Raw genomic sequence first — 26,709 nt, 5'->3', positions numbered from 1 at the left:
TCCTATCACAAGGTATATCGGGTGTTAAGGGTGGAAAAGTCTAATCCTCCCACTATTATATTATCTTTTATAGGGAGAATATAATCTTGTGATTGAGAATCTGAGTATGTCATGGTGGTTTTAATATCGCAAATTTTTTTTAAACAGCCCTGGTGACGCGTCCCACCAGTCAAAGTTTAGAGATGAACTGGAACCGCGATCTTAATATTTTCCATATGTGAGACACTGTTGAATAAATTTAGACTAATTACGAACAACGTGACATCCACCCTTGCCACTTGCATTATATCTTCTTGTTTTTCCTTAAAAAAATATTTTAAGCGTAACTTGTTTTCCTTTTCTAGAATTCTGAAGGTTGGTTTGAAAATAACTCGTCCCCCAACCAACATAGCCCGCTACACAATGATCCGTCACATGAAGAGGGAACCCACATCCGTGAGAATGAGGTAGATTCAGCCGCAGACGTTCATTACACGTGATGAGCATTTTCATTTTTTTTAAATCATTTTTTTTGTGGGTGAATTTGCTAATAATATCAATATCGTGGCCATTATTATTGTAATTGCTGTTCCTAAGCGTTTTCAAAAAATCGTTACAGATACTGTGATGCCCTCTCTCTATCTCCAATCAAAAAGTATATTTAGCTGTTGAGTGGCGGCTCGGTCAAGGAGATTCGAAGGAGGAAATTGTTCCAGGCACCAGGTGAAGGTCCGCCTTCGAGAACCTTTTGTGCAGCTAATGTTTTATAGTATGTCACCGTCACCTTAGTGTAACGGAGACAATTCTTCACAAAACATATTTAGGAGCGAGGTGGATGTTGGCAGCTGATATAAAAAGTGTTCTGTATATTAACGTATAGGCGCCACTAACAACATGACCCCCTGGCGCCTCGACATGGTTGACATAGAACATTGTCCCGGGCGCCTCAGACCCTAGCACAGCCAGTGGATGTTGGGTGACTATTCACTTACTTGGCTGCCTACTTCTCTATGTAGCAATTAAGTGCAAAAGAATTATGTGTATTCAAGTTTAATTCAAGTTTAATTCAGCTGATATTGTTAAATATGTTAATAGATCCCGATGCATGTAGTCATAGCAGAAAGATGCATAATACATAAAATGATTCTGGTTAGAATCTATAGGCCAACTGAAGGAGGGGTGCGGTTCATTCTTGTCTTTCCCTATGAGAACCATGTACTTTCATTCATCTATGTGAGAACACCTCCATTATGTCTTCATTTATAAAGATGCTTAAATATTATTACATGCAAGGGATCTCACTACCGATCTAAAAAATTCGTCGTGAGTCTGGCTTTGACAGTCCATGCTTCCTATATTGGCAAGGACCACAATACAACAGTTATAAGGTTGTTAAGCGCTTTAATACTATAAATATTTTGCTCTAATCCACTGATGACAACACATCACGAAATTCTGATTTCACACTTGCAATGTTTTTCTTGGCTCACAATTTATGATTCACCAGGATGCATTTCCAAGCTGACTATTAGTTCTTCGCATTATGCAATACAGAACACTTCCCAAACATCTAATACAAATAAAATAATTATTTCTATCTCAAATTGCTAAACACTTATACCTAAAATAACCAGATCATTCCATATGTTGGTTGCATTACATTCAGCCCACCACCGCGAAAACACTACTCCTCCCGTTCCCGTTCACTCTGCCTTACATTTTTATTTTGATGTGTACGTGGCTCTAGAAAAATGACATCCTGCTTGCCGCGTACAGCATTACAACAGCTATTTTCTCCTGTGGATGTATGTGCCTTCATTTGCTCTGTTTTTGATATACATACGTACGTATGTATGTATGTATGTATGTATGTATGTTTGATTTCATTTAATTGTTTTTTTTTTGCTAGTTTTAATTGTGTTTATTTTTTAACATGCTATTGTAATGTAACTTTGTATACTGGATTTGACATTGTCCAAAACTTCAGTTCAGTTCTATTTGACCTGACTTTTTAATTTCATTGATAAACATCTAATAATAGAAACACTGCATCTAGTTTCTTATCTTGATTCAGAACTAGTGACAGTTTTGGTAAACAACTTTAAAAAGAAAATTAAATTCTTTCTCAGAGTCAGAATCATTAAGTCGAGACCATACCTGGACAACGTGATAATTATCATGTAACTAACTTCTATCCCTTCAGTCGGGCTCCAAAGATATGTTGTGACCAGTTCAAGTTGAGATTTCATTTTCATGAATTTCAAGCGATTCTTTTTCCTGGAAATACATAAGTGCTCCCACAAAATTATAGCACGAAAACATTCACTGGAATTTATACGAAATTCAAAACTGGAATATTATTTTCTGTGATTCAACAAGAAGCTGATGACATAACAGCACTTCACAGGTTACAACAAACGGCATCATCTTCCATTTTGGATTTCATCGGGATTGGAACTCAGTTTCATTCATGACTTTTTATTACTAGGACTTCTATTTTTTTTATTCTTGGCTTATTTTTGGATTTGATTCGTAAAACCGTAAGTTCTTTTTCTCTTTTTTTCACTTGATATTCTAGGAAAATAAATTATTTGTAAAATTGTTGTCTTCACTCTTTTATGTTACTTTTTGTAAGAGCCTAGACTCGTAACTGTATGTATGTATGTATGTATGTATGTATGTATGTATGTATGTATGTATGTATGTATGTATGTATGTATTATTATTATTATTATTATTTAATATTATATTACAAACATTCTGTTTCCCTCTTTGCAATATGCATTTTCCAATTGTATGAAGTTAGTTTTTTCTTTGTTTGGATTACTTATAATTAATACATTAATCTCCAATTTGTCTTTGTAGATTTATAGATTTCATTGTCAGGTAACAATATTGAATTGATAATGACTTTTATCCTTTTTCCTATCTTTTCAGGCAATACCTACTCAAAACAGTTCGAAAACGTTTTCACAGAGACGGTCTTAATAGCGTACGCTATCGGGTAGTTTCTATATGTAATGAACCACTATACACCCATATAGTTGTCGATATCGGCAAACCACCTCCAAATCTTCCAAACATTACTTAGTGTCTTTCTACACTATCTGCTCATACCTATGGACACTTTTACAAGACATCTTATCATCAGGAAGTGACCAAACAAAAGAAGTTCATTGTTTTGAAATACAAAGCCAGATGTAAATTGGGTAATGGAGCCAATTTGTTGACTAACAGTGTTGTTGAATTCCCCCTCAATAATTGTATTCAAATGAAGGATAAATAAACAATGCCATAATTATCTGAATTACATCCCAGTGTGCCAGTACGTTATGGGGGATAATTCTGAATTCCACCCCGGGGGATAATGAATAGTTGCTACTTATCATGCATCGCATACTAAAAAAGACATGTGTTAACATGAATAAGTTCTCTTGTACCTTGATTTTACAAAAAAATGTGATGAAGATACAACATTTTTGTATATATTATAAACTCAGATTCAAATATTTGATGGATGCAAGTAGTAACAATTTGGCAAAGATAAAATTAAACTTACTAACATCTTCAACGCCTACCCAGAGAAAACCATTGATATTGCAAAAAATTGAAACGTACGTGAAGATCATTTGACACTCTAGTAACTGTAGGCTTAGTGTACGCTTAGTGTACGCTCAAGTTTCAAATGCACGTGCCAGTATATTTTTAATGTTTCTTCTTATGTGCTTATTTCAGCTTGATGTTACGCCTATATGGTCTTAAACTAAGCATCAGAAAGAACCAAAACAAAAACGTTTTGTAAAATTTAACAAATAATTTAATTCCCTAAGTTATAAACTGAAAATTTAGGAGGAACTTACAGTATTGTGAATTAAATCTAAAATAATCGTACAAATTATATTACATGTCCAAAGGAATAGAGTATTCCGAATGAATTCCATGTCTTCAATGTGCTGATGTACCAGTAGCAACAATGTGCTGAGGTGCCAACCGTTTTGCAGTATAACAACGGTGTAATCCAGAATTAATTCACAATAATTCCAAAATAGTGTTTTAGTCCAGAAATATGATCACTTTGTAATTCTAATAAATAATTCATATAAATGATTCATCTGAAATTAAATCTAAACACAAATTAATTACTTTTGCGGACTGAACATAACATAAGAACAGCAATAGGAATATGTATAAATAATTGTTCATTTATTCTTCCTAATATAAATCCCTACGACTCTATTACCATTCTATGTCGCAATAATTCATACTTGATCTACATCGCAATACCTTCCCACCTGACACATGTCGCAATACAACTCACCTGACTTATGTCGGAACACTCAAACATACCAATGGAAAATTACCTCAAACTGTAAGAAATTCATTATCAAGGATGAGTTCAGAACTAAAGTCCAATAAATAACCTATTTGTAGTATCATTATCTTAAAACATAAGCTATAATCAAGAACAAAAGGTAGCTACGTAATATGTTGCTGATAAACGATCATTATGATCTACAATCATGGACAAAACATAAACATGCAATATAGATATAATTTACACTGATTAACCTATAATGTACCGGGTAGTTCAAAAGCGACATGATCCCTTACCTGTAATGCTAGATGAAAAGATTCTTTATATTTAGGATAATTGTAAAAATGAAAAATGTAGGGTTGGCCAATCTGATATGTTTTAATGCTTAGTTGGTAACCACTCCTCTCACACATGCGCACACGCAGACACACACATACACACAGTTACAGAGTTTGTAATGAATTCTTACGTCTATACATGATTACTGGATTACAGTCTATTTGATCGCACACAGTATTTCCGATTCATCAAACACTTCCACTATTTCCGTATATCCTTCAAGCATTGCACAATGACTACTATGACGCAAAAGATGTATCTACCACTAACATGGAATCACATTGTTAATTAAACTTAAAGCCAATTCTGTCCTTAATAACAGTTTTGTGTTTTCAGTAAAGCTGAATGCAAAATGTTAGCAATAATTAAAAAGTTATATTGCTTACCAATACTTTCCAGTATGTTTAGACATTGCCTGCAGATAATTTTTCTTGGTTTCATTATCCACTGCTTTGTTGAGTCTGCCTTATACGATCTGCTTTGACGATGTTGGGCTTCATATTGGAGTAATATTCATTGTTTATTTGAAATGTTTCAAGACGGACACAGAATTTAGGGAGAGTTTGTTACATGTTCATGCGTTTATTTGCTTGTAATGGCTTACCATTTTATTGTTTTTCATGTCACTCAAAACTTAAAAACTGTAAGGTCCATGTTCTTGGCTGGCTGTAAATGTGGGCGGATTTTAGGGCCTAACATTACATATTGATGTCCTCAGATATTGTATAGACATGAGACGCATATTGTCTCATAAACCTGACTGCGTGAGTATTATTATCTTCTGTATGTAGTTTTATATTTGTATTCTGTGTAAGAGGGACATAAATGCGATAGCCGCATGTTCGCAATGGGCCTCGAGTTCTTTAGGAACATTCATGACACGAAATGTAAGGCTATAGATATATTACATTGTGAATGAAACGAACATCAAATTGTGCTTGAAGGAACCAATGGTAATTAGCACACAGTGCAAAGAAAGTAAAGCAATTGAAAAAAGCAAACCATAACAAAAACTAATTTTGTCCGCTTCATCCAGAAAACATTATTAGTATAGGAAAAATTCCCCTTACGACTTGGTTGTCATATGTTACACAAACTATACGGTATCTGCATCTCACTTTAAGTTACGAAAGGTGTACTATTTGGATTTTCTTGAAGAAGAAAAAAGACATCTATCATAAAGGAATGACCCATTACATCCGTAAATGTTACCTTTTTCTCTCTACAGGAATTAATGATTTTAAATAATTATTCGAATGACAATCGTAACTATTTGAGTAATCTTGTAATCAGAGGCAAATATTGTATATATTTTTGTAGATGCGATTGTAAAATATGTAGACTGCTTGACTCCATGTCATCAAGCAAACACAGTTTAAATGCTCTAGGATTTCTCAAGAGTTAAAAAGTATTACAATATAGTCATATGCTCCAACTGACTCCTCTTATCCACGAGCGTCGCAATGTTCACATATTCGAGTTTTATTTTTCGAATATGCCCGAAACGTTGCGACTGATTCGAACGTTTTGTTTACTTCTGGAAAACGCCGCTTACAACAGCCAGAAACAGCTCTATCAAGTATGAATTCTTGAAATTGTCACTGGACTTTTGCTTCATGTTTAACGCATGATGTACAATATTTTATTTTGCATTTATTTAAATGCAATTTTTGAATTGTTTCGTTTATAAAAATAACGAACTTCTGTCGTATGAAATTATTAATTTACCGGTGTAAAAATACGTTTCTAGCCGTATACTAGTGATTTGTTCTGCATATTTACTCTAAACAGTGACTTTATATTTATGATAGTACGGTATAATGCCATTGAGCGCATATTTAACCGTGCAAACAATCAAATCAATATAGATTACAGATGCATTCCAAGTTGAGTTACAAACTAAGCCGTGTTTTGACATTTAGTGCCTAAACAAACTTGTTATGCCAAAAACAATTCAGTAACGAAATTTGCTGCATGTCATATTTAGTTTGTTCAGAAAAAAGAATGAACGTATGCTTTGTTTGCTGGCACTCTTGGGATGAAAAATCAACTACAGATGTACTTGAAAACACTTTCATTTGTTTTCTAAAGTGAAATAAAATTTATAACCAATATGTAGCTTTCCAACTTATAAACTAAATATTAGTAAACCCTTTTCTTATGTTTTCTCAATTAGGAATTATGTGCACCAAGTTGACATGGTAACGTAACTATTGTGGTGGCGCTCTACAGTTTCGTATTTTGCATAGTTAGAATTTTAAAGAGAAAGAATTTCCACGGCTTCCCTCACTGGTTATATTGGCTACTTAAAAAGACCTTGTATATCTTAGATATAGTTCAAAGAACCTTTAATTACCTTTATTTTTTGTGCATGATTGATGGGTGTGATATGGCTAATAGAGTATACAGCTTGGCCTTACTCCAGATGTGTATCTTTCAAAAAAACTGCTAGCTCCGCTTGGTCATTTTCACTTCCTGGATCTCAGAGGTAAATTGTAAAAAATAGAGCCGATTACTTTTTTTTACATTTTATATATGTAGTAATTCATCCATGGCACTTTCAGAAGCTGGTATTGTCTAGTTAGGCAAGATTCATTTCCCCTATTTTAATAGGTGCTAAAGATAATGCTCTTTAGACTAATTCAAGCTGATTTTTTAGTATAAGGAAGCAGTCATTTTAGTTACCAGTGTGCCTAGATCATGTACAATTTCGATAAGTATAGTATTCAAAGAAATGTCAGCCACATTACATCAAAGTATGATACAGGTATGCCATCATTATGTCCACTGTGCATGTTTCAAATGCAAACAACTTCACCTTACATACGTCACTCTCTCAACAGTACATACTAACTGGTGAGCGCCCCCTGTATTAATCTTCTTGTCTGCTTTGCAATTACGCGTGTTTACGTTATAGTTGTTGCTTTTGTTTTATAATGTCAGACTTTTCCTCGATTTTAATTATGTCAATCAACTTTCACATCGCACAATGCTATTGGATTTAATAGTGGTTTTTTTTATTAAAAAATCGGTCTTATTTTTATCTGGATTGGCAAAGCTGGTATGATTAATAAATATTATATTTAGTAAATGATGAGAATGGTTCCAGCATCTTCTAATATATTCTGGAATATAGGGATTAGTTATAATCATAACAGTTGTTCTTAACATATAACTTTTTAACGTTTAAATTAGGTCTGTATTAATGTCACATACTTTTATAAAAAAAAATGGCACAAGTACACTTTGTTGGTGACATCGCATGCAGATTAAATGCAATAATGTCACTTATGACTTTGTAATGGCGTTTACAGACGCTGCACATGTTTATTTTTGTATAGAAATACATAATGTTACAAAGGATTCCAGACAATGTGTTGCACGATTCAGTAGAAACTCAGTCACGTGGTTCTTCGCTAAGAAATATGGGTTGTGTTCAGTATTGTGTGTAATGGTAGGGTCAACGCTTCAATGACAACTTCTAGCCTTCCACTGTGTGGGAATGAGACTTCATACGTGTTACATGGAGAGGATAAAGTCATACATGTCAGTAAACAGGATAAATTCCATTCCTGTCAGGTGAATATGAAAACCTCATACTTGTCAGGTGAACAGGATAATACCATACTCGTTAAATGTAATGGATAAATACGATAAATGCATTATTGTTGAACAGACAACACGTAGTCGTCATTCTGTCACAAAAACGGAGATATTCAGCACTCGCATGTGGAAAACATCTCACTACTTCATTTGAAATCTTTACCTAATTTCTGAGTAGCAACATCTTGTTCAAACGTAGGCTAATGATCAAAAGGCTGTGCCTAGTTTAAATTTTGCACTGGATCAAATTATATGCGTTCTGCATCTCGTCATAATGTAACTAGATGTAAGAAATTGCTAATGATGCTGTAGACACGTGTTTATCTTTTTCTTTCTCTTTATCATTGTGGCGATAATGTTAAAATGTTTATGTGCCATTTTAAAAGAGCCAATCTATGAGAAGGAGTTAGCTTTTTAAATTTATGTTCTTTATATATATATATATATATATATATATATATATATATATATATATATATATATATATATATATATATATATATATATATATATAAAACAAATAAAATCACCGATAGAAACGTTGCATTGGACCCCCTGAGAGCTCATTTCGATAATCTGACATGGATTTAGTGAGAGTGAAATTCAGACGTGTTTGTTTATGAAAACTTTGCTGATATGATTACAGCATATTTCCTTCAAGTCTGCTCCCTTTAATGATCAGATTTCTAGTCAATTCCGTTTGCGTCATTGTTGGCAAAAATAATGCCAAACACACATCATGACTTTATGTGTTGAACAAAATAATTAATCGAAAAGTGTTGTTTTTACATTTAGAAATGTATATATCACATCCTGGTTAGGTTTATCTTTAAATATATACTACTGTAATGTATGTCGGTAAAACAGACTATTATCATCAACAATATGTGTATATTTTTGTACATGCATAATTATATGAGTATATATAACCCTGAGTATAATGCATAATGATATAATTCCATATTAAACAGAGTCTAAATTTACAGATACAGAAACAATACCATCGTTTGTTGAATAACGCTAATCATGACTTTAAAAAAGGACCGGTCTGTGATCTTGTTTACTGAGAGTGGTGGTGGATGATCGAAGAGAAGATTGCCAAGAAGGCGTTTAAGAAACAGCCACAAACACACACACACACACACACGCATACACACACACACACACACAGTATATATATATATATATATATATATATATATATATATATATATATATATATATATATATATATATATATATATATATATATATATATATATATATATATATAACACGCACTCAGTGTGACTAATCAGTAGCATAACAACGGTATTGATTCTCTAAGGCTCGTTGTTAAGACATCTATTTTTCAAACGTCGTAGCACTTTGTCTGAAGAACTCAAAATAACAGTACAAATCTTGAGTGAAAATTGATAAATTATGGAGCGTCGAGTAAGCCTAGGACACCCAGTGTGGGAATGACTAAGTATTATTAACTTTCATTTAAAAGAATGAAAAAGAAAGACTGGTTTTAGGAAAAGACGTGTTTGTGGAATGTGATAATAAATGTTTATTTAGTTTGTTTCTACCTGATGAGCGTAGAAATCTCGACAACGTAAAAATGGAAGCAACTAGCATATTTAGATTAGCTTTCATGGGTAGACTTTTTTTAAGTATCGGTAAGGTGATGGTGGTGGTGTACAAACTCTGTAATAAAAGATTGTTTGTATGATGGATGTTGTTTAGTCCACTTCTTTCGCAAAGACAACAAGGCATCGTAAACAGTATTGCAATAGATATATGTTATTCCAGCTAAATTAAAAGAGACAATTTAGATGCTTGGAAACAACAAAATTTAAACAATTTTGTATGAGACTTGGGTTTCCTTTTGATTACAACATGCTGACGTCATCATATGACATATTCGTTTTATTATCAAATTAATAGTATTTATCACCGTATATATATATATATATATATATATATATATATATATATATATATATATATATATATATATATATATATATATATATATATATATATATATATATATATATATATATATATATATACATAACTCACTCTGACTGTTACACCGGTCAGATCATCTTTGAATAGTCCAGGAATTTTGTTATTCATCTCTAGTATGTTAAACACCTTGTCCTTATGATTTTTTTTTTGCATTATACTTGTATTTAGTTTTATGTTTAAATTCAACCAAGGGTCATTTTTCCATTCCACATATGTTTTGTTCTTATCCTTCATGAGCTGAGAGTAGTAAATGGGGATACCCTAGGGACAATGGGACTTTAATGTTAAACTAAGGGGTTTGTACCCTAGGGACCATGGGAATTTAACATATGGGAATTTTAACATGGGTGGGACTATAGAGGGACAAAAAAGTATTGGGACAGTCCAGGGACAATAGGAATGGAACAGGGGAGGTGACGTCACGGTACTGACGATTAGCAACAATGTTTCAAGGAGCTGACCTCAATCGGACCAAAAAGTAGGGGGAAAAAAACTAGATCGCATGGCGGGAACGGTACTAGCGGGACAGAGACAGAGATAACACAGACAATAGACATTATAAAACAACAATATAACACACTATAAAAAAAATTTAGGCAAGAAAGCAACTCTTTTCGAGGCATATGCGTGGCCCTGAAAAGGACCTTTGGATTCTTCTATTTTCTCCAGGTCTTCCACCATTTCCACACTTTTTCAATGATTCATTTCTTCTTCTTCATTTTCGTCTCTGGCATCTAGTCAGGATGGCCCATCGTTCTAAATTTCTCCTGCACATTCATCCCGTTTTCATTTAGTCTCTCAAACTCTTCCTTTTTCTTTCTGTTTTCTCTTTCCTTTCTTTCCTAGACTACCTTTCCTTAATCTTCTTCACTTCTTCTTCCAGCACATTTCTCACTAGTTCTTCTGCTTTCTTTAGCTGATCAAACCCGCCCCCTTACAAAAGACCACTCTGTGTAATTCACTATATCTTGTAAAAAAAAACAACCTGACTTTCATAACATTATTAATTGCCTCCTTCAATGTTCCCACTCTCACATACTGAGGGTGAATGAAGCCTCTTAATCTCTTCACTTTTTCCTCTACCATGTCTTTCACAAGATCGATGGCTACTTTTAGGCTTGTAACTTGTCTTTTACAAAGTCTTTTGCAACTGGTTACCTCCATTCCTTCTCAAGCCTCTCCACTACATAAGCGGCATCCACCATCCAGTACCAACTGTCCTTCAAGCGATTGTCGTCTTCTTCTGTTGTTATTCCGTAGAATGGCGCGAACGACGTACGCTTTGACTTTATTAATGTCAAGCACGGACGTGAAGGAAAACATCCCTTACATTCACTTCTCATAATATCTACTATCTACACACGCAAAGAGGAAAAAACAATATTATATAATATCCACAAACCAAAATATACTATCCACTCATACACGTGAAGGAGAAAAAAATATATATACTATCCACACACGGGAAGGAGCACAACAAACCAGAAATAAACATTCTACACACGCGAAGAAGAAAAACAAACCACATATATACTATCCACACACGCCAAGAAGCAAAAACTAACTACAAATATACTAACCACACACGCGAAGAAGAAAAAACAAACCACAAATATACCATCCACACTGGCGAATAAGGAAAACTAACCACAATTATACCATCCACAGAGAAGGAAAGGAAAAAAACACACACTCTACTCTCCACACAAACGTACGTGAGGTCATACAAACACACACACACACACAACCACATCAATAAAAGAGTGAGTGTTTATAATCACACAACTCCACACCTACACAAATTGGCAACTTGAATAGTCTCTTTTCCAGAGATTTGGTTAGAACCTAAGAAGAGTTGTATTTTAAACTCCAAATGCACCTGGTTAATACCTGCACCTTCCAGGCCGAGCACCACACACCCAGCGCCTACTCCAATCATTCTCCCAATTGATTGCTGTTGTTGGGAGCGCAGATAGTTGATGAGTGGCCTCATCATCCCAATTTTCACTTTAAGGGATAGTGAAGTTTCTCTCCCTCACGACTCTACGTCGTGCCTGCGGATGCTGTGGTCTCCTTACTTGCGTGGGTTGTTGAGGCTCCCACTCTTGTCGCTGTCTCTCCAACTCCTCATCCCAGTTCTCAATCTGGGGGACAGCGACTCTCGCCGGTGGTATCGGTTGTGGCTGACGTGTTGGTGGTGGTGGTGTCCTCACCACAGGCTTTACCTCACAACTTTGCCTCAGCATGAGGTGAGGTAAGATAGTTTTCTCTTTTCCTCCTCTTCTTTCTTTTTTCTCTCCTCCTCCTTCTCTATCCTGGTTCCTCTGCAATCGCCTCCATAGCCAGCTCATCCATTAAATACCTGGCATACTCCAGGTGCATTAGGAGTTCAAGCAATTTCCTCATCCTGGTACACATTCTATACAGTTGTCTCGTTGACAATGGATAACCAGACTGACGAGAGTTCCCTTTATATTTGTCAAGCACGGACGTGAAGGAAAACATACCCTGCTACCAAAACTTACTTGGTCTATATCATTACGCTAAGAAACATGGAACGCACGGACTTGAAAGAAACACTCACTCACGTTTTTACTTACAAACATTAATTAAAAAGTTGACAAGCTACGAAAACGAAGTGCTTATAGACACGTGTAACAATGATAAAGAAATGAAGTGCTTATTGACACACTTCTATTTGTTTTTAACTCACTATCATACCATTGTCAATGGAATTAGTATCTCTTTTCTAGAGTATTGGGTAACCCTGAAAAGAGCTGTTTTTTTGTGGACGAGGAGTGAGGCAATCTTTTATTGTCTAAGATTGCGTTCCCGTCTTGGTGGCAGGCTTTCCCACAGGATAGGGTCTGCTTCTTGGGAAAGAGAAGGAGAACTCTTTCGTGTCTACAAGGCAGTCGACAAAACGTCTGTCTGATTTCTGCTGTTGTTGTCGCTGCTGATGCTCTCTCTGCTCTCTCTCTGTTGTTTCTGAAGTCTGTACTTCTCCGTCCATTCTTCTTTCTCTTTCTTGATTTCCTCTCTGAAGAGTTTTCTATCAGGTCTTCAGTCACTTTCAACATTCTGACATTCTCTATCTCTTCAGGCTTCGGTATCAGGCTTTGTTTGACAGGATGTAAATTCACGTAAGCTTGGTTTAGCTTGGCTAGTCTTGAGCACATCTTCATAGGAGGATGAGTCAACAATGGATGGTCAGACTGGAGACTACCCCGCTTTATATGGTTCAAGCGCAGACGCGATAGAAAACATTCCTACACTGTTTAGAGTCTGAACGCTAAAATAGTTTGATTTGAGGGAGAGGGATAGAGAGACGTCAGAGAGAATAGTTCATGATAAAAATGGCAAACAAACGACAGACTCCTTTTATCAAAACACAATATTTTTATTCAAATAACTAACATCAAACATTCAACAAATTTTTTAATTAACAATTGAATAAACAACAAACTTTTTTTCTTTCTTCAAATAACAATCTATTTTGGACAAGGTTGACAACGTTGTGAACTGAATTTAGACTTCCCCTGTTGGAAGTCATTGGGCCATTGATGTACACTACATTTCCTAGCTAAAGACAAAAGATAACCATAATGGTCACAAAACCATCGATCTACTTTCTCATCGTTTCTAGATGAGTGACAATCAAAATAAGTCACTAAATGTTCTAAAGAATATCCATGACTGCGTTGATGAAGAAAATACACACACTATTGTCCACACACCAATGAATTTCACATTATTGAATCGTGTTGTCTGGGCATTTCTTCTCATAAAGTTGATGATGTCGTCTTCCAAAGGGGGTAATCCATACGAATCAAAATACTCTACACAACCTTCTTTAGGAAAGTAGATGGCTACACAGTGAGTTCCTGGGAGACTTTCGTCTGTGTTGATGACATAAGCTTGATGGTCTTGAGGTTTGCGATGAGGTAGTTGATCTTTAGCACACACGACAGGATTCCAAGAAGCAGTGTACGAACTGTGGTTCAAAAGGTAAAAAAGTTCCCAGGTATCAATTTTTGTGTTGTTTTTTTCTTGTTTTTATTCACAGTTAATAAGTGAACAATTCAATCCTGACTGTGTCTTTGAAAATGTCTGACAAGTAACCCTTTCCTCGTTTCGTCTCTGCACTCTGAGCGAGGACAGCTTCGATGTGATGGATCTGTAGAGTCATCAATGGAGGAAAGGAATGTTCACGCAAGTCTTTATACCACTGATACAACAAGGCATTTTCCGAGATGAGACTCCAAGCTTCGTGCAGATATTCGTCCAATTTTTCTTCTTGACTCAGCATTATATATTTATCGTGTTGAATTTGACTGGGATGATCGTTTTGACATCCATAGCAATCTTTCTTGATCAGTTCTGTAACTGTTTTCTCCCAGGTGTTTGGCAAAACAGGAGACTAAATGTTGTTCTTGTTCTGGCCATCTGGACTTCATCACTATGTCCTTTTCGTCTTTGTCTTGCGGTTCTGCTTCCACTGTATCCTTCCATTCCATTTCCAAAGATTCTGCACTATTCAAAGAGGGATAACAGTCTTCCATAGCATCTAATAATCTAGAACGGCTTCTCTCAAATTGTTGATTTCTATGGTATTGTCGAATTCGGCATAGACGATGACGTTCACTGTCTTCTGGAGATCGGTTACAAACTGAAGTTCCACACAGATCTGCCCAGATGTTATAGGGTGGAAATGTCCCTCGTTGCTGCCTTGGTCTGGAGTGAAACGAAAGCCCACAATGCATCACCTCCTGCATAATCTTCATACGTAATACCGTGATTGGTGTTGGTTCCTAACTCCTGTCCGGTAGCTTCGTACAGGGATAAATATTTTTTCTGGGCAAAGTTAGGTTCGAAAGGTCTGATACACATAGTCAATCTTGGACACGTTGAAGTGCTGAAAGTTGAAAGGAATTTTATTGGCAGCTCCTTTGAAGGCATAATTCTCGACGATGCCAAGGATTGAACGCTTGGGTAACTGTCCTTGGAACAGACGATCTTCGATCATGGATGGCTGACCCTTAGGAATGGTGAAAGTTTTCACTTTCACGCGTCGTATCGGATAATTGGCAGTCGTTGTGCTCAAAGTGTGACTGATTCGTTTCCCACTTTAGGTAACACTTCCACACGTTGTACGTAGAGTCGAGCTTCATGGATAATGGTTTTGTATTTGGTAGCATCATCAGTTATCAAATGGAAAGCGGTACTGCTACGATTCAGTATCAGAAGGACATTCACATAGTTCAGCAAATAATTATCTTGCAACCACATGTCCAAATGTAAACGATGCATCAGTTCTAAACTGCTGTTCGCTGGTGTAATTTTCTTTTTACGGGCCACAAATCCAGCATTTTGACCATTTCTATCGTCTAAAATTTTCGTCTCAGGTTTCTATAGCAAGCAGGCATACAGATGAGTGTTCTTGGTTTCTATTCCGTATGTCAAGAGATTTTCCAGGTACGCTTTGTAAGGGTAAGTATCCATGCTGCTGATGACCAGTTTGTTATTCAAATACAAATCCACTTCGCTGAACAAGGAATGCATGAAACTGTTAACAGGGGCTACGCTATCCTCTTCATCTCGATTAGAATTGTCTAATTAACTATGACTTTCAAATACAAATAACTGATGTTCAGATCGATGTTATCTTCGGGCTGTCCTTTGATTTCAAACTCGATGGGAGCTGAATCCGTCAAAGAGGAGACAGGATGAAATTCGACCCATTGGAATTCTTGCATCGTCATCATGGTGGGTGGCATGACAAACAGATATAGTTCTTCCGACATGGAATAGGCACAAGACTCTGGGTGCATCATTTTTTGTTTCTATGATTTAATAATCAAAAACGTCGAAGAATCGGTCAGTTCTTCTTTTCTTAGTCTTTCTAGCTTTATGAGTATGAAATCCTCTGAAGGGGTGTTTTCTTTGTCGTCTCTTTCTGCCTTGTCCTTGCAGTGGCGTCAGGAAAGTAGGAATGCTTGACTCGGCAGCACCGAGGACATTTATATGCGTTTCTCTTCGGCCCAAAATGTCCTTACCCATTTGCAGCAAGACATCTTTGCCTGCTGTCAAGAATGCTTCTTTAGGGTTTTGTTTGTCGATGATGACATTTTGTAGAAATTCTTTGCCTTACGTCAACGCGGCATCTTTCAAAGCGTGCAATCATCGTGTCATCATCGGTTTCAAAACTGGGGCCACCGAACGAAATGCTGATTTCAATATATCTCCTAAACCATGTCCACGTTGTCGAGCGACGCCCCGGTACACTGGATACATGACTTACGATTCCTTAGAGAATCTTTTATCGAAAATGGAGTTTCACTGTGACTTTTCCTTCGGTGAATGCAATATTTTGTCCCAGATATCCTTTTATAGCAATGTTAACAGTGTCAAAATGCGACTTAATGACGAGCAAATAATGAGGATGTACAAATTCGTGGTGAACGTGAAAGGTGTTTCCACCTCCCTCCTCAGCGTTCGTGGATCATATTCAATCCTTGGTTCAGTTATACCGGGAAATGAAAGTATCTTGCTAATTCCAGGTTGTTGTCAATGGCTGGTATTGTGACCTTTTCGCTAGTCTTATCCGTGACCATGTTGAGGTCCTCACCCAAACTGCCATACAATGCAGGGCAAAATCTAATACCTACCACTTTGTCCTCCTGAAATTTCATCAGTAGGCGATGAGCCACTTTATGGTACTCGATGGTAACAGGTTTGTTTAGTTTGGTCAGATCTTTGTCAAATGCTGCATTGAATCTGTCAGCAATCACGTCCACCAGATGTTGACCGCAAAAATAATGTCCTTTGTTAATTTTAAACTCATAGATGTACAATACAGGAGCAGTGTTTGGTACTGCTCGATTTGCAGTCAATTTATGACATTGTTTAGTGGTAATCATGGTTTGTTGCACTGCTTCGTCCAGAACGTGGACCTCGAAAGTGTTTTGAGTTTCAGTGATATTTTTTATTTGTGTAGGTTAAATGATTTCCACCAAAGCCACTTCTCATTGGGAATCTTGATCTAGTTGCATGGCCTGAGGTAATCTGGCCGTGTAACAGCACAAAGTGTTGTGTGGAAACACCTCCATGGAACTATCACTGAGTAAAGCTAAGTAAAATTGATTGTTGCTGTTGTTCATAATTCCAGATTTCTACTGATGTCCGATCGGTTGCTGAAGTCAGAGGAGCGTCTCCTCCCAAAATGTTGTTGTTGTTGGAGTGGTGACTGACGTTGGACGCAAGACCCCCATTGTTTCCGTTCGAGAAGTATTTCAGGGAAGGATTGGGAATAAGGTAAGCGATGAAACTGATCAGTAAACTAGTCCACAATTGTTTCTCTCCTTGTGCAAACGCAAATTGGCAATGGCTGCACCGATGACACAATACACCATACAGATTTGGCAGAAAAAGAAGTTTTGCGTTTTAGGCACACGTTCTGCACACCTAACCCACAAGGGTTGATTTTGTAGATCTTGCAGAGAAGAACTGGGTGAAGGAGTGGTCACTGCAGTGGTAGCGGTAGCTGAGGTTGTGTGGAAGGGCATGATGGTCGCTTCTTTTAATAGTTGATGACTTGCGAAGCGTCGATCCAAGAATCAAAACCGCGTGGATATCCTTTCCAACGTACTTTGATTTCTCTGACACGGCGTTTTCCCACTTTTCGGGTTCTTCGTTCGAGAATGCTTACGATGTCGTACACGTCGTCTTCTTTCTTGGTGACACGCTGTAACTCGGGCAAGTAAAACGTACCTTTTAACACTTCCCCGTTCATGTCTTCCAATTTATAGACGGTAGGATGACGGCCACGCACTCATCCAGTGACACGAAACAATTTGGTGGTCCAGTTGGGTAAAGTAACCTTTGTCAAAAGTACGTTTGGTTTTGGTAGTGCGCACCAAATCTCTTACTGTCAACACTCCACATTTCTTGGGGACAGCCACTGTCGGGGACGTACCAAACAGGCGCTCGAAAACGGTCACTTAATTTTTGAGAGTCACTATTTGGGGGGCACGTTCGATGCTTCGATGTTAAGAATGGTTGTACGATTGGACCAAGTGCGGTAAAATGTCGATGTACTTAAGAGTGTGGTGATGCGTAAAATATTTCCACATGCGTTCTTTCAAAGTACGTTGAAAAAGTTCCACGATGCTGGCTTTGGTTGTAGGATTCTTGGTGATGAATAAAATGAATGTCACGTTTCTTGAATTCCTTTTGGAAAGAGTGGTTCAGAAATTCGGTGCGTTTGTCGGTTTGCCATTGAAGAGGGTGAAGATCACTTTGTTGCAACACCAGATGGAGTGCTCGCACTAATTCACTGCTCGATTTGGAAGTCAATGGCACGATCCAGGCAAATTTGGAAAAGACGTCGATGACTCAAAACAAATATTGTTAGGCATGATAGTAGGTGGCCAAATAAGAGACATCGGCTAAATCGGCTTGCCATTGATTATCGATGCCCTCCAATTGAGTGCGACTTCTTTAACCTTTTCGTCGAATGAGTTTGTGTAAAGTTTAGGTGGTTTGTTCTTGTAACCATCGTTGCACTTGAGGTAAACGGAGACTTTTCAGACGGTTTTTCAGCAAGATACAATTTCTGAACTCCTCCGTAGCCTGCAGAATGGGACGGATCGTAGTAAATGATGGCTAATACCTTCTTCATTTTTAATAAGTCACCCATTCTTCGCTGATGCTACTTTGGACGAGACGAAAGGGTGGTTTGGAAACGGATTTACGTGTCCGATGTGCGACGGGATTAGAAGTCGAAGGTAGTGGTGGAGGTAGTAATGGAACGGCTTTGGTCTTTGTTTTTTTTTTCACTTCTGGTTTCCCTTCTTTATATTTCACTTCTGTCGAAGGACGAATGGACGTCATCTTCTTAACCCAAGCTTTCATTTCTTATCGTTGGGGTGTGGGGAAGTAGTTTACAAGGACGCGGTAATCTTACTAGGAATGGGAGCTGCTGAAGGTGTTTGAAAGACTTCTCGTGCCTCTTCTTCCTCAGGCATTCGTGGGGCTGAGTCTATCTTGACTGCTGCTGTGGTGACGGTGTGGGTGATGGACTTTTCATCAAGGCCTTAAAATCCTTCAGAGTGGATAGAGCTGTGTCGTCTAAAGATTTCTGGTGAAAGAGTTGTAGCCGTTGCAAGAGTTGACTGTACTTTTGTTTCCGACAAATCATTGCGATCCATCAACGACTGGAATTCGTGTTGTAACTGAGACTTCTCGGTCAAATTTGGATTGGGAGGCAAATGTGGGCTTCGTTGTTGTTGCGAACGATGATATTCCATCCATCGTTTGTAATGCACTAAAGCCAGTTTTCGTCCTTCCATTCGATGTCAAGGGTCACGTCTGAGATTTCTGGACTCCAGAGGACCCTTTAATCGTCTTGGTTTTTTTTATCTTGCTCCCACGAGTCCTCCCATCATCGTTACCAATATTCCTTTCAGCACAGGTCCTAACAACAGAGGAAAAATTCCTCCGCGATGTAACAACATTCGCACACGGTATTGATGACATCTTTGGAGGCAGTTTGAATGAGTTTCTTCGCATGGGCGGAGAAGCTTTGGACAGGACGGACAAGTCCCCATGTTTAAAAAAACAAGGAGGCAGTCCTTTCCTTTTGTTTCCTTTGGGTTTAGAAGAGGGATGGCTTCTGAAGGGTGACATCTTTGGTTGTTCAGGAGCACAAAAACACTGATACCCATTCTTTGTCTCTGGACATTTTTATACTGGAAAGCGTCGCCACTGATTGTCTTTACGTCGTATCAATTTGATAACAGAGGCATCACGCGTCGTAGAGGGGTTCGCAACAGACTAAATCGGGACAGTTCTTGCTTGGACAAATCCAGTAAACTCTGTATCATGTCAGATCTCACTTGGACTTTGATTTTGGGAGCAAGTACTTTGTGAGCAGCTGCCACTGCAGCTAAAGAGGAGGAGGGTGTTACCGCTGAAGGTGACGTTTTTGGAGACGCGGGTTTCCATTAGTTCATCAACTGAAGAAGAAGGGGTATCAAATTTGGCTTGGCAGGCATCACCAGCAACAGAGAAATGGAAGAACCTGAGGCTACCGGAGACACGGACACCGTCGTTGCCGGTCCTAGTTTACCAATGCAAGGTTGCGTCCTGGCCGAAGAGTATCTCTTGCAGGTAGAAGCTGTTTTCTGAGGGCTTTTCTTTTTCCGTGGACTTTTTTTTTCTTTTTCTGTGGGCTTTTCTTTTCCTTGGGTTGTGACCTGGTCTTGCAACCACTGCTCGTTTTCTTCCTTGGGCCTCGTTTGGCTTTTTTGGGTGTGTTTTTTTTTCTTGGGGAGAACCTTGGGGGCATTAGGATCCCATTTTAAGAGGGAGAAAATGAAGAAACCTCATAGAGAACCGCTCCCTACATTTTTGAAAATAGTTTGCTTTTTGGTTTGAGTGTCGATGCGGGGATCAGTTGTGTCAATACCACTTTGTTTCTGCAATGAAAGCGTTTGATTTGATGAGGAATCTGAACGATACCTTGCAGTAATTGACGTGCTGTCACCGTAAACCATTGTAATACTTCTTTGAGACTGGCTTCTAAGACACGAGCACGTATTTGTGGATATTTATTTGCGACTGATGCCGTACAAGGAAAGAATCAATTTGACGGGACGATGAGACTGAAGAGACGTCATAATGACGATGTATGAGACAGACCCAATGTGCCCGATGTTTTAATAGATATTTTTTGTTAAGTCGACGGCGGGGACGTGTACAGGACAGGTCATCCGTCTTGACACCAGTGGTGAAACAGATGGATACGAAATCGCAAATAATCGGGGTTAGTGGGTTTCAAATTTAGGAGTAAATAGGCGTGTGGGGTTTGAATGGCATCGTCGTACGCATGCGTTAGCCAAGGTGTTCCATAACTGTGAGGCCAAGACTTGCACTTGCGTTTTATCTTTAAGGCTTTTAAACAAGACCACGTAATGAGCATTGAGACTGATGGTTACTTTGTTGAAACAAATTTTGAGTAATGTAAATGACACTGGCATTACGATGATGCCCTTTGCGCGTAAAGCACAGTTTAATTTCTTATTCGTCTTCTCCTAACATGTCGTCGAAAATGACCAGATGGGATTGACTGGGGTCACACACGATTCCGTCGTCTTCGCTAGGAATGCCTTCCACAAACACGATGGAATCGCCATGACTTTCTCGCAAGAGGCTGTACGCCGATTGTCACTCTTTGTAACACCGCACGATTCGTTGAGGTGGACGATCGATCAAATGATGTTTATGTTCGATCAAACGTTTGACAAATTCGGTTTTGCCTGAACCGCTAGGTTCGGCAATTAAAGGGATAGCGAAGATACAAGGCCTCCCAACTGGTACGATCTAAGTGATCGTCGATGACTTTGAAAGTGGAGGAAGATGGTGTAGAGACAACAGGGCAGCCATAGTGCAATGAATGTCACTTTTGACACGAAGACAGACAGACAAGACGAGTTTTTATACCTTTCCAGGACACGTTTATTGCAAGTTAAAATGGAACAACACGAAAGAAAAAAATACATAAAAGTCAAATGGTTAAGTACAGCAATAAAATACACATCAAAACGATCACAGTGGAAGATAAACAAGTCACTGTACAACATGTTTTTGGTAACCAAGATGTCCTAGGGACAGTGTGTAATGTTCTTACAGTCTCTACATGGGGTACAGTCACACAGGTGTCCTCCCGGAATGGTCTTTCGGGAATGTCCATGACAGTCCTGTCCTGAAGGGGATGGTTGTCCTCGGTAATAAGTGTTGGTTAACTTCCACTGTTTTAATACTCTCATTAACTTCCTTCCACGGAATATGTTGAATCACGAGTGATAAAGGTCGTGGCATAGCAGCCTGTTTTTATACCTCTTTTTGCCACGGAATCTGTTGAATCACGAATGATAAAGGTCGTGGCATGGTAGCCTGTTTTTATAATCCTTTTTGTCGGAGACAATAAGTTTACTTTCTGCACAGAGATGATTTTACTCCAGTGGCGAATCTAAATGGTTTAGTCACTAACTTGCACATCATAAGACGCCGTTCAAAAGTTTCCTCTTCAACTAAGTTTACGTTGTGTAAAAGATTTTGATAACTCTCTAACTCTTCCTCTGGAATTGTTGCAGTAAGTTTACCTTGTAGTAAAACTAACGAGACACAACAATCCAATACTTTGTGCCAATGGGTAGTTGTTCAATGTCTGACCACTTGAACACTTTCATCTAAATCAGTCCTTTTATAGCATTCAGGTACCAGTGGTTTAAACACCCATGACGTAAATGATGCAATTGTTCTTTGCGTTTCACTTCTATTTTGACCAGCTCTCGGTAAATGCGCTCTCTCAATTCCACAGGCAAACCACGAATGTTATCTTATAAAGTATCCATGATCATGTCAGTCAGTATTATTTTATTTAAAATCTTCTCCTAGAGCGAAAGTAATGTACATAGTGAGTAATTTCTGACCACTGCCATTCAGGGTAACAGTCACGAATTTCAATAAAATCTTCTGATATAAACGGTCTAAAGCGGAATAATAGGATGAACACACACTTGATCCAGAGAAATCTGATCCGTTTGTTGAATTCTTTCACTTTCCTCTTGCGAATTTCTCGACACAAAAGTTCTACAGTCACCTGTTGAGATTTTGCTTTGGCAAGTCCTGCCCAACATCCTTGTAGATCTTCTCTTGCAGTTCGTTTGGTAATGCTTGAATAATATTTTTAAATGGGGTTTGGTCCAAAGTTTGACTCCTAGCCAATCTGGTTCCTTAAACGACATGGTATGTCACTTCAATAACTCGGTCCCAATAAAGGAAGGTAATGACAATTCGGAGACCATCGAGCATGTTCCATGTGTGCCGAATCTTTCTGTTCCCACTGGTGAAGTGACACACCGCAACTGAAGCACTGGAATTTATCCCCTTCGCCCAAGCAGAAAATCCGACGCTGGCTAATTCTTCGGGGGTAGGTCCTCTCAGATATTTTTCATTTTCCTTGGAAGGTTTGGAATCGACTTTAAAATTGGCAGTATTAATGCAAACGCACAGGGAACGAATATTCGTCTTTAACAGGTTCGTTTCGGTGTGGGCAGGGTGAAATCGACAGGAGTTTGCTCACTTTTGGATGATATCCGTAGGGTGGTAGACACATGGCCTCAAGTGAAGGTTAACATTGACAATGAAAACCAGTAAAGGGTCCATGATAACGAGTGGCATGGCTTTCGCAACCGTCAGGTTTGACACGCACATCATCACTTTCCATGGTAGGTGTAGTAATAACAGTAGTGATAACAAAGTTCCAATGATGCTTTACTGCACCGCTCTTATCGCAAGACACAGCATCGCACTCAACTTGAGAATCACCGAACTTGAATGATGTCTGTTTAAAAGGATACATCTTTCTCGCTTGGTCTTGGTAGTGACAATGAACTATAGGTCCTGGACGTTGTCCCTTTTTATACTAGTCCTAAGGAAGTCTTGAGCTTGTACATCTTTCCTTTTTTATGACTAGTTTTGGAAGTCTTCCTTTTTTTCTTCCTGGACAACGGTACTACCTTCTCTAAGGTACCGTCATAAAAGTACCGCAGTGTGATAGGTGGAAAGGTCATGGAAAGGTAAGGACAGTGCGGAGACCATTGAGTATGTTCCAGAATAGCTGAATCTTTATAGATACATTGATCCATTCGCAACTTCAGTCCACAACTGAATCACTGTACTTCGTATCCCAATCCAGTCTCAGGTACTAAGTAGACAAACCCTGATCTAACTAAAACATTCGAAGTATGTAATTCTTCCCTATCCGTGGGCCATTTTTGAAACGTTTCCAATCGACGGGCACAATCACAACAGTCAGGCAAGAAGACCGGAAAATGGTATGGTTTGAACTTGGAGTTCTCATTGTGTCTCTCACTCGATTCTTGCTGGGGCGAAGTCATCCTTCTAGTTGGTGGCTATCCTCTTGGAACCATTTTTTTATACCTACATGTCCGTACGGTAAAGTGAAGAGGTTGGGAAGTCGAACTCGCTTCTGGTACATGATTTGATACAGCTTTTCCAAGGGTCGACTGACGATTTGGTGAGTGAGTAAACGTAAAATCTTGTGCGGTTCGTAGGTGGTCACTTTAAAGTTTCCATCCTGTCCGGACTCCAAATCTTATTTCAATACACCAAAGTTCACCAGTGGACTGGTGCGATAATTGAGAGTCAATCCTTTCACTTTACACTCCGTGTGCACTTTTCCTTGCTTGTCCCGGTATTCGTTGCCGTAATTTTATGACCGCCAGTAGCAAAACTTCGTCTATCCAGGCTCCTAAACAGTCTCCTTCGATGTCAGGCTGCAGTTGACCCGGGAGATCGATGTAACTGCCCGTGTCAAAGTACATAACACAATTACCTAACAGTTCTAAAGCTTCGTACAATATTAAGCTAGCATGGGCTGTCACGTAAGCCGCAATGATGAAATTTCCAAATTTATCCGCTTGTACAAAGTCCAGTTCTTCTTCGTAATTGACTAAGATCAAATCCTCACGAACGACGTCCACGTGTTCCATATATTTGGTTTTGTCGTGAATCATCTGGAAGTACCGGGAAAGTTCTGTCAAATACTCTGTCTTGGCTAAACACGGTCGTTGTGACATTTTGCCACACAAGCATTTTAATATCACTTTGGCAAATGATCGCCTGTCTTCGTTTTTCTCGATGTGATCAAAAGTGAGGCATTCTTGCTCCCAGGATTTTTCTTTGAATTTCTGATGATCTTCGGGAGTATGGCAGCAGGAAGGATAGCCGCTGGCTTGTTTCAGTTTCAAAAAGGCATCCAAGTAGTCTGCGAAAATGCTTTTCTGAGTCTCGTTGCCCTTGTGGTACTGTTCTGTCTTGGGAAAGTGGTAAATTGCGTACACTTCTAACAGTTGGTATCCCAGGTCCAGAGCTTTGAACAATTCCACGCTGACCCACGTTCCCGCCAAGGCGCATTTTTCCTGGTTGTGCTGCCAAGGCTGGTCTTGGTTACACGTTTCACCACAAGTACGGCACAAGGGAAACATCAGTTTGCCTTGGCAATGGTGAGGTAACACGGGATGATACAAGTCCGTGGGAGGAAAGACTTTGCACTCGATCAAGCCTTCGTATTATTGAATGTTGTCCGGTTCAACGTGTTCCGTCAGCAGTTACAGGTGCCCTGCAGAAAAGCGACAATATTTGCATACGTAAGGATACGGTGAACACACGTCCAAGTATTTGATTTCTTCTCCTTTCTCCTCGTCGGCTTGGTGACATTTGTCCGTCCTCCGCACAAACTGTCTCGCGGTTTCAGTGGGTCTGTGATTTTGTGATTTGTATTTTTAACGTAGCTTTAAGAATTTTTCGGTTATATTGCTACGATGTCTGCAATGTGGCAGATTATAGTGATGTCTAGCACAGGGGCATCATGCCGCAGACATGTAGCATGATGTCCCACCCAGACATATTATCTTGACACCTGTCCGACCAGCCCTAACACTAACCTTTTAATGCAGAGCGCCAAGCGAGGCAGATGTGAGTTCCATTTTTATAAGTCTTTGGTATGACTCGGCCGGGGATCGAATGCACGACCTCCAGCATCCGAGGTTGACGCTCTAACCACTAGGCCACCGGAGCGGGTCTACCAACTTGTAACTTTCAACGATGCGTTTAAACTCGAGATCGGTTTTCAGACGGTGATCGTTCTCGTGTTCCCACATTTCCACTACTTGATATCCATGCTGTTCTAGCTTCAAGCGCCGCTGACAAGTAGCCTGGTACAAGTCTTCCATGGTCCGATCAATAACACCTTTTTGCGTCCTGTCCCTTGGGGAAGAGACACGTGGGTCTTGAACAGTGTGGCCTTTCCATCAGTGATGTGAGACTGTCGTTGGATTGTTGCACGTGATGAATCTTGTCGGTGACTTTGGAAGGTGGCAATTCTGCTGGGCTGCCAAACTCGATCCAAACGGGGGACTTTAAATTGTCGTGATGAATGGAAAGTCTCAAGCGATCGTCTTCTTTGGCATGATATTGTCGTTTCAGAGTGGTTAACAAAGAATTCCACACCTCGGTGATGAAGCCCTCTGCTTTTTCCAGGGGTACTTTGGACTTGAAATCTTTAATCTTCACTGTGCACGTGTAAACTGTTGTTCTAAATTTTCTATTGGAGCGATTTTCCGTCTCTCGAATGTGTACTTTTCAGGGTTTACTAATGGTGGTGAACTTTGGCTGGGCGTAGACTCTCTGGGTCTGGGTTCCGGCTCACTCATGTCATCTTCAAAATCAGTCATCAATTTGTGCCAAGACTTCATCTACTGTACGAGGCGATAAATCACGTTTCTGCTTCTTATCCTTTCTCCACGACATGATGTGATTGTTTCATCCTGACTGCGAAAAGTCAAACGACTACATTTTAAACGTCATGG

At 38.8% G+C, this 26,709-nt stretch overlaps 1 protein-coding gene across 1 annotated transcript in view; it reads left to right on the top strand.

Moving 5' to 3' along the window:
* Nucleotides 1-3,070, top strand: part of LOC149786082 (beta-1,4-N-acetylgalactosaminyltransferase bre-4-like) — a 100,192-nt gene extending 97,122 nt beyond the window's left edge. Inside the window, exons 5-6 of the mRNA XM_089978113.1 lie at nt 345-446; nt 2,917-3,070. Coding sequence (XP_089834239.1) covers nt 345-446; nt 2,917-3,070 — 256 coding nt within the window. The remainder of the gene's footprint in view (nt 1-344; nt 447-2,916) is intronic.
* Nucleotides 3,071-26,709: the final 23,639 nt, after the last annotated feature.

The sequence above is a fragment of the Sinohyriopsis cumingii genome, chromosome 12 (genome assembly GCF_028554795.1).
Source record: "Sinohyriopsis cumingii isolate HCF-2022 chromosome 12, ASM2855479v2, whole genome shotgun sequence".
NCBI lineage: Eukaryota > Metazoa > Mollusca > Bivalvia > Unionida > Unionidae > Sinohyriopsis > Sinohyriopsis cumingii.
Note: the sequence above shows the minus strand (reverse complement) of the source record. Positions and strands in the feature narration are given on the sequence as shown.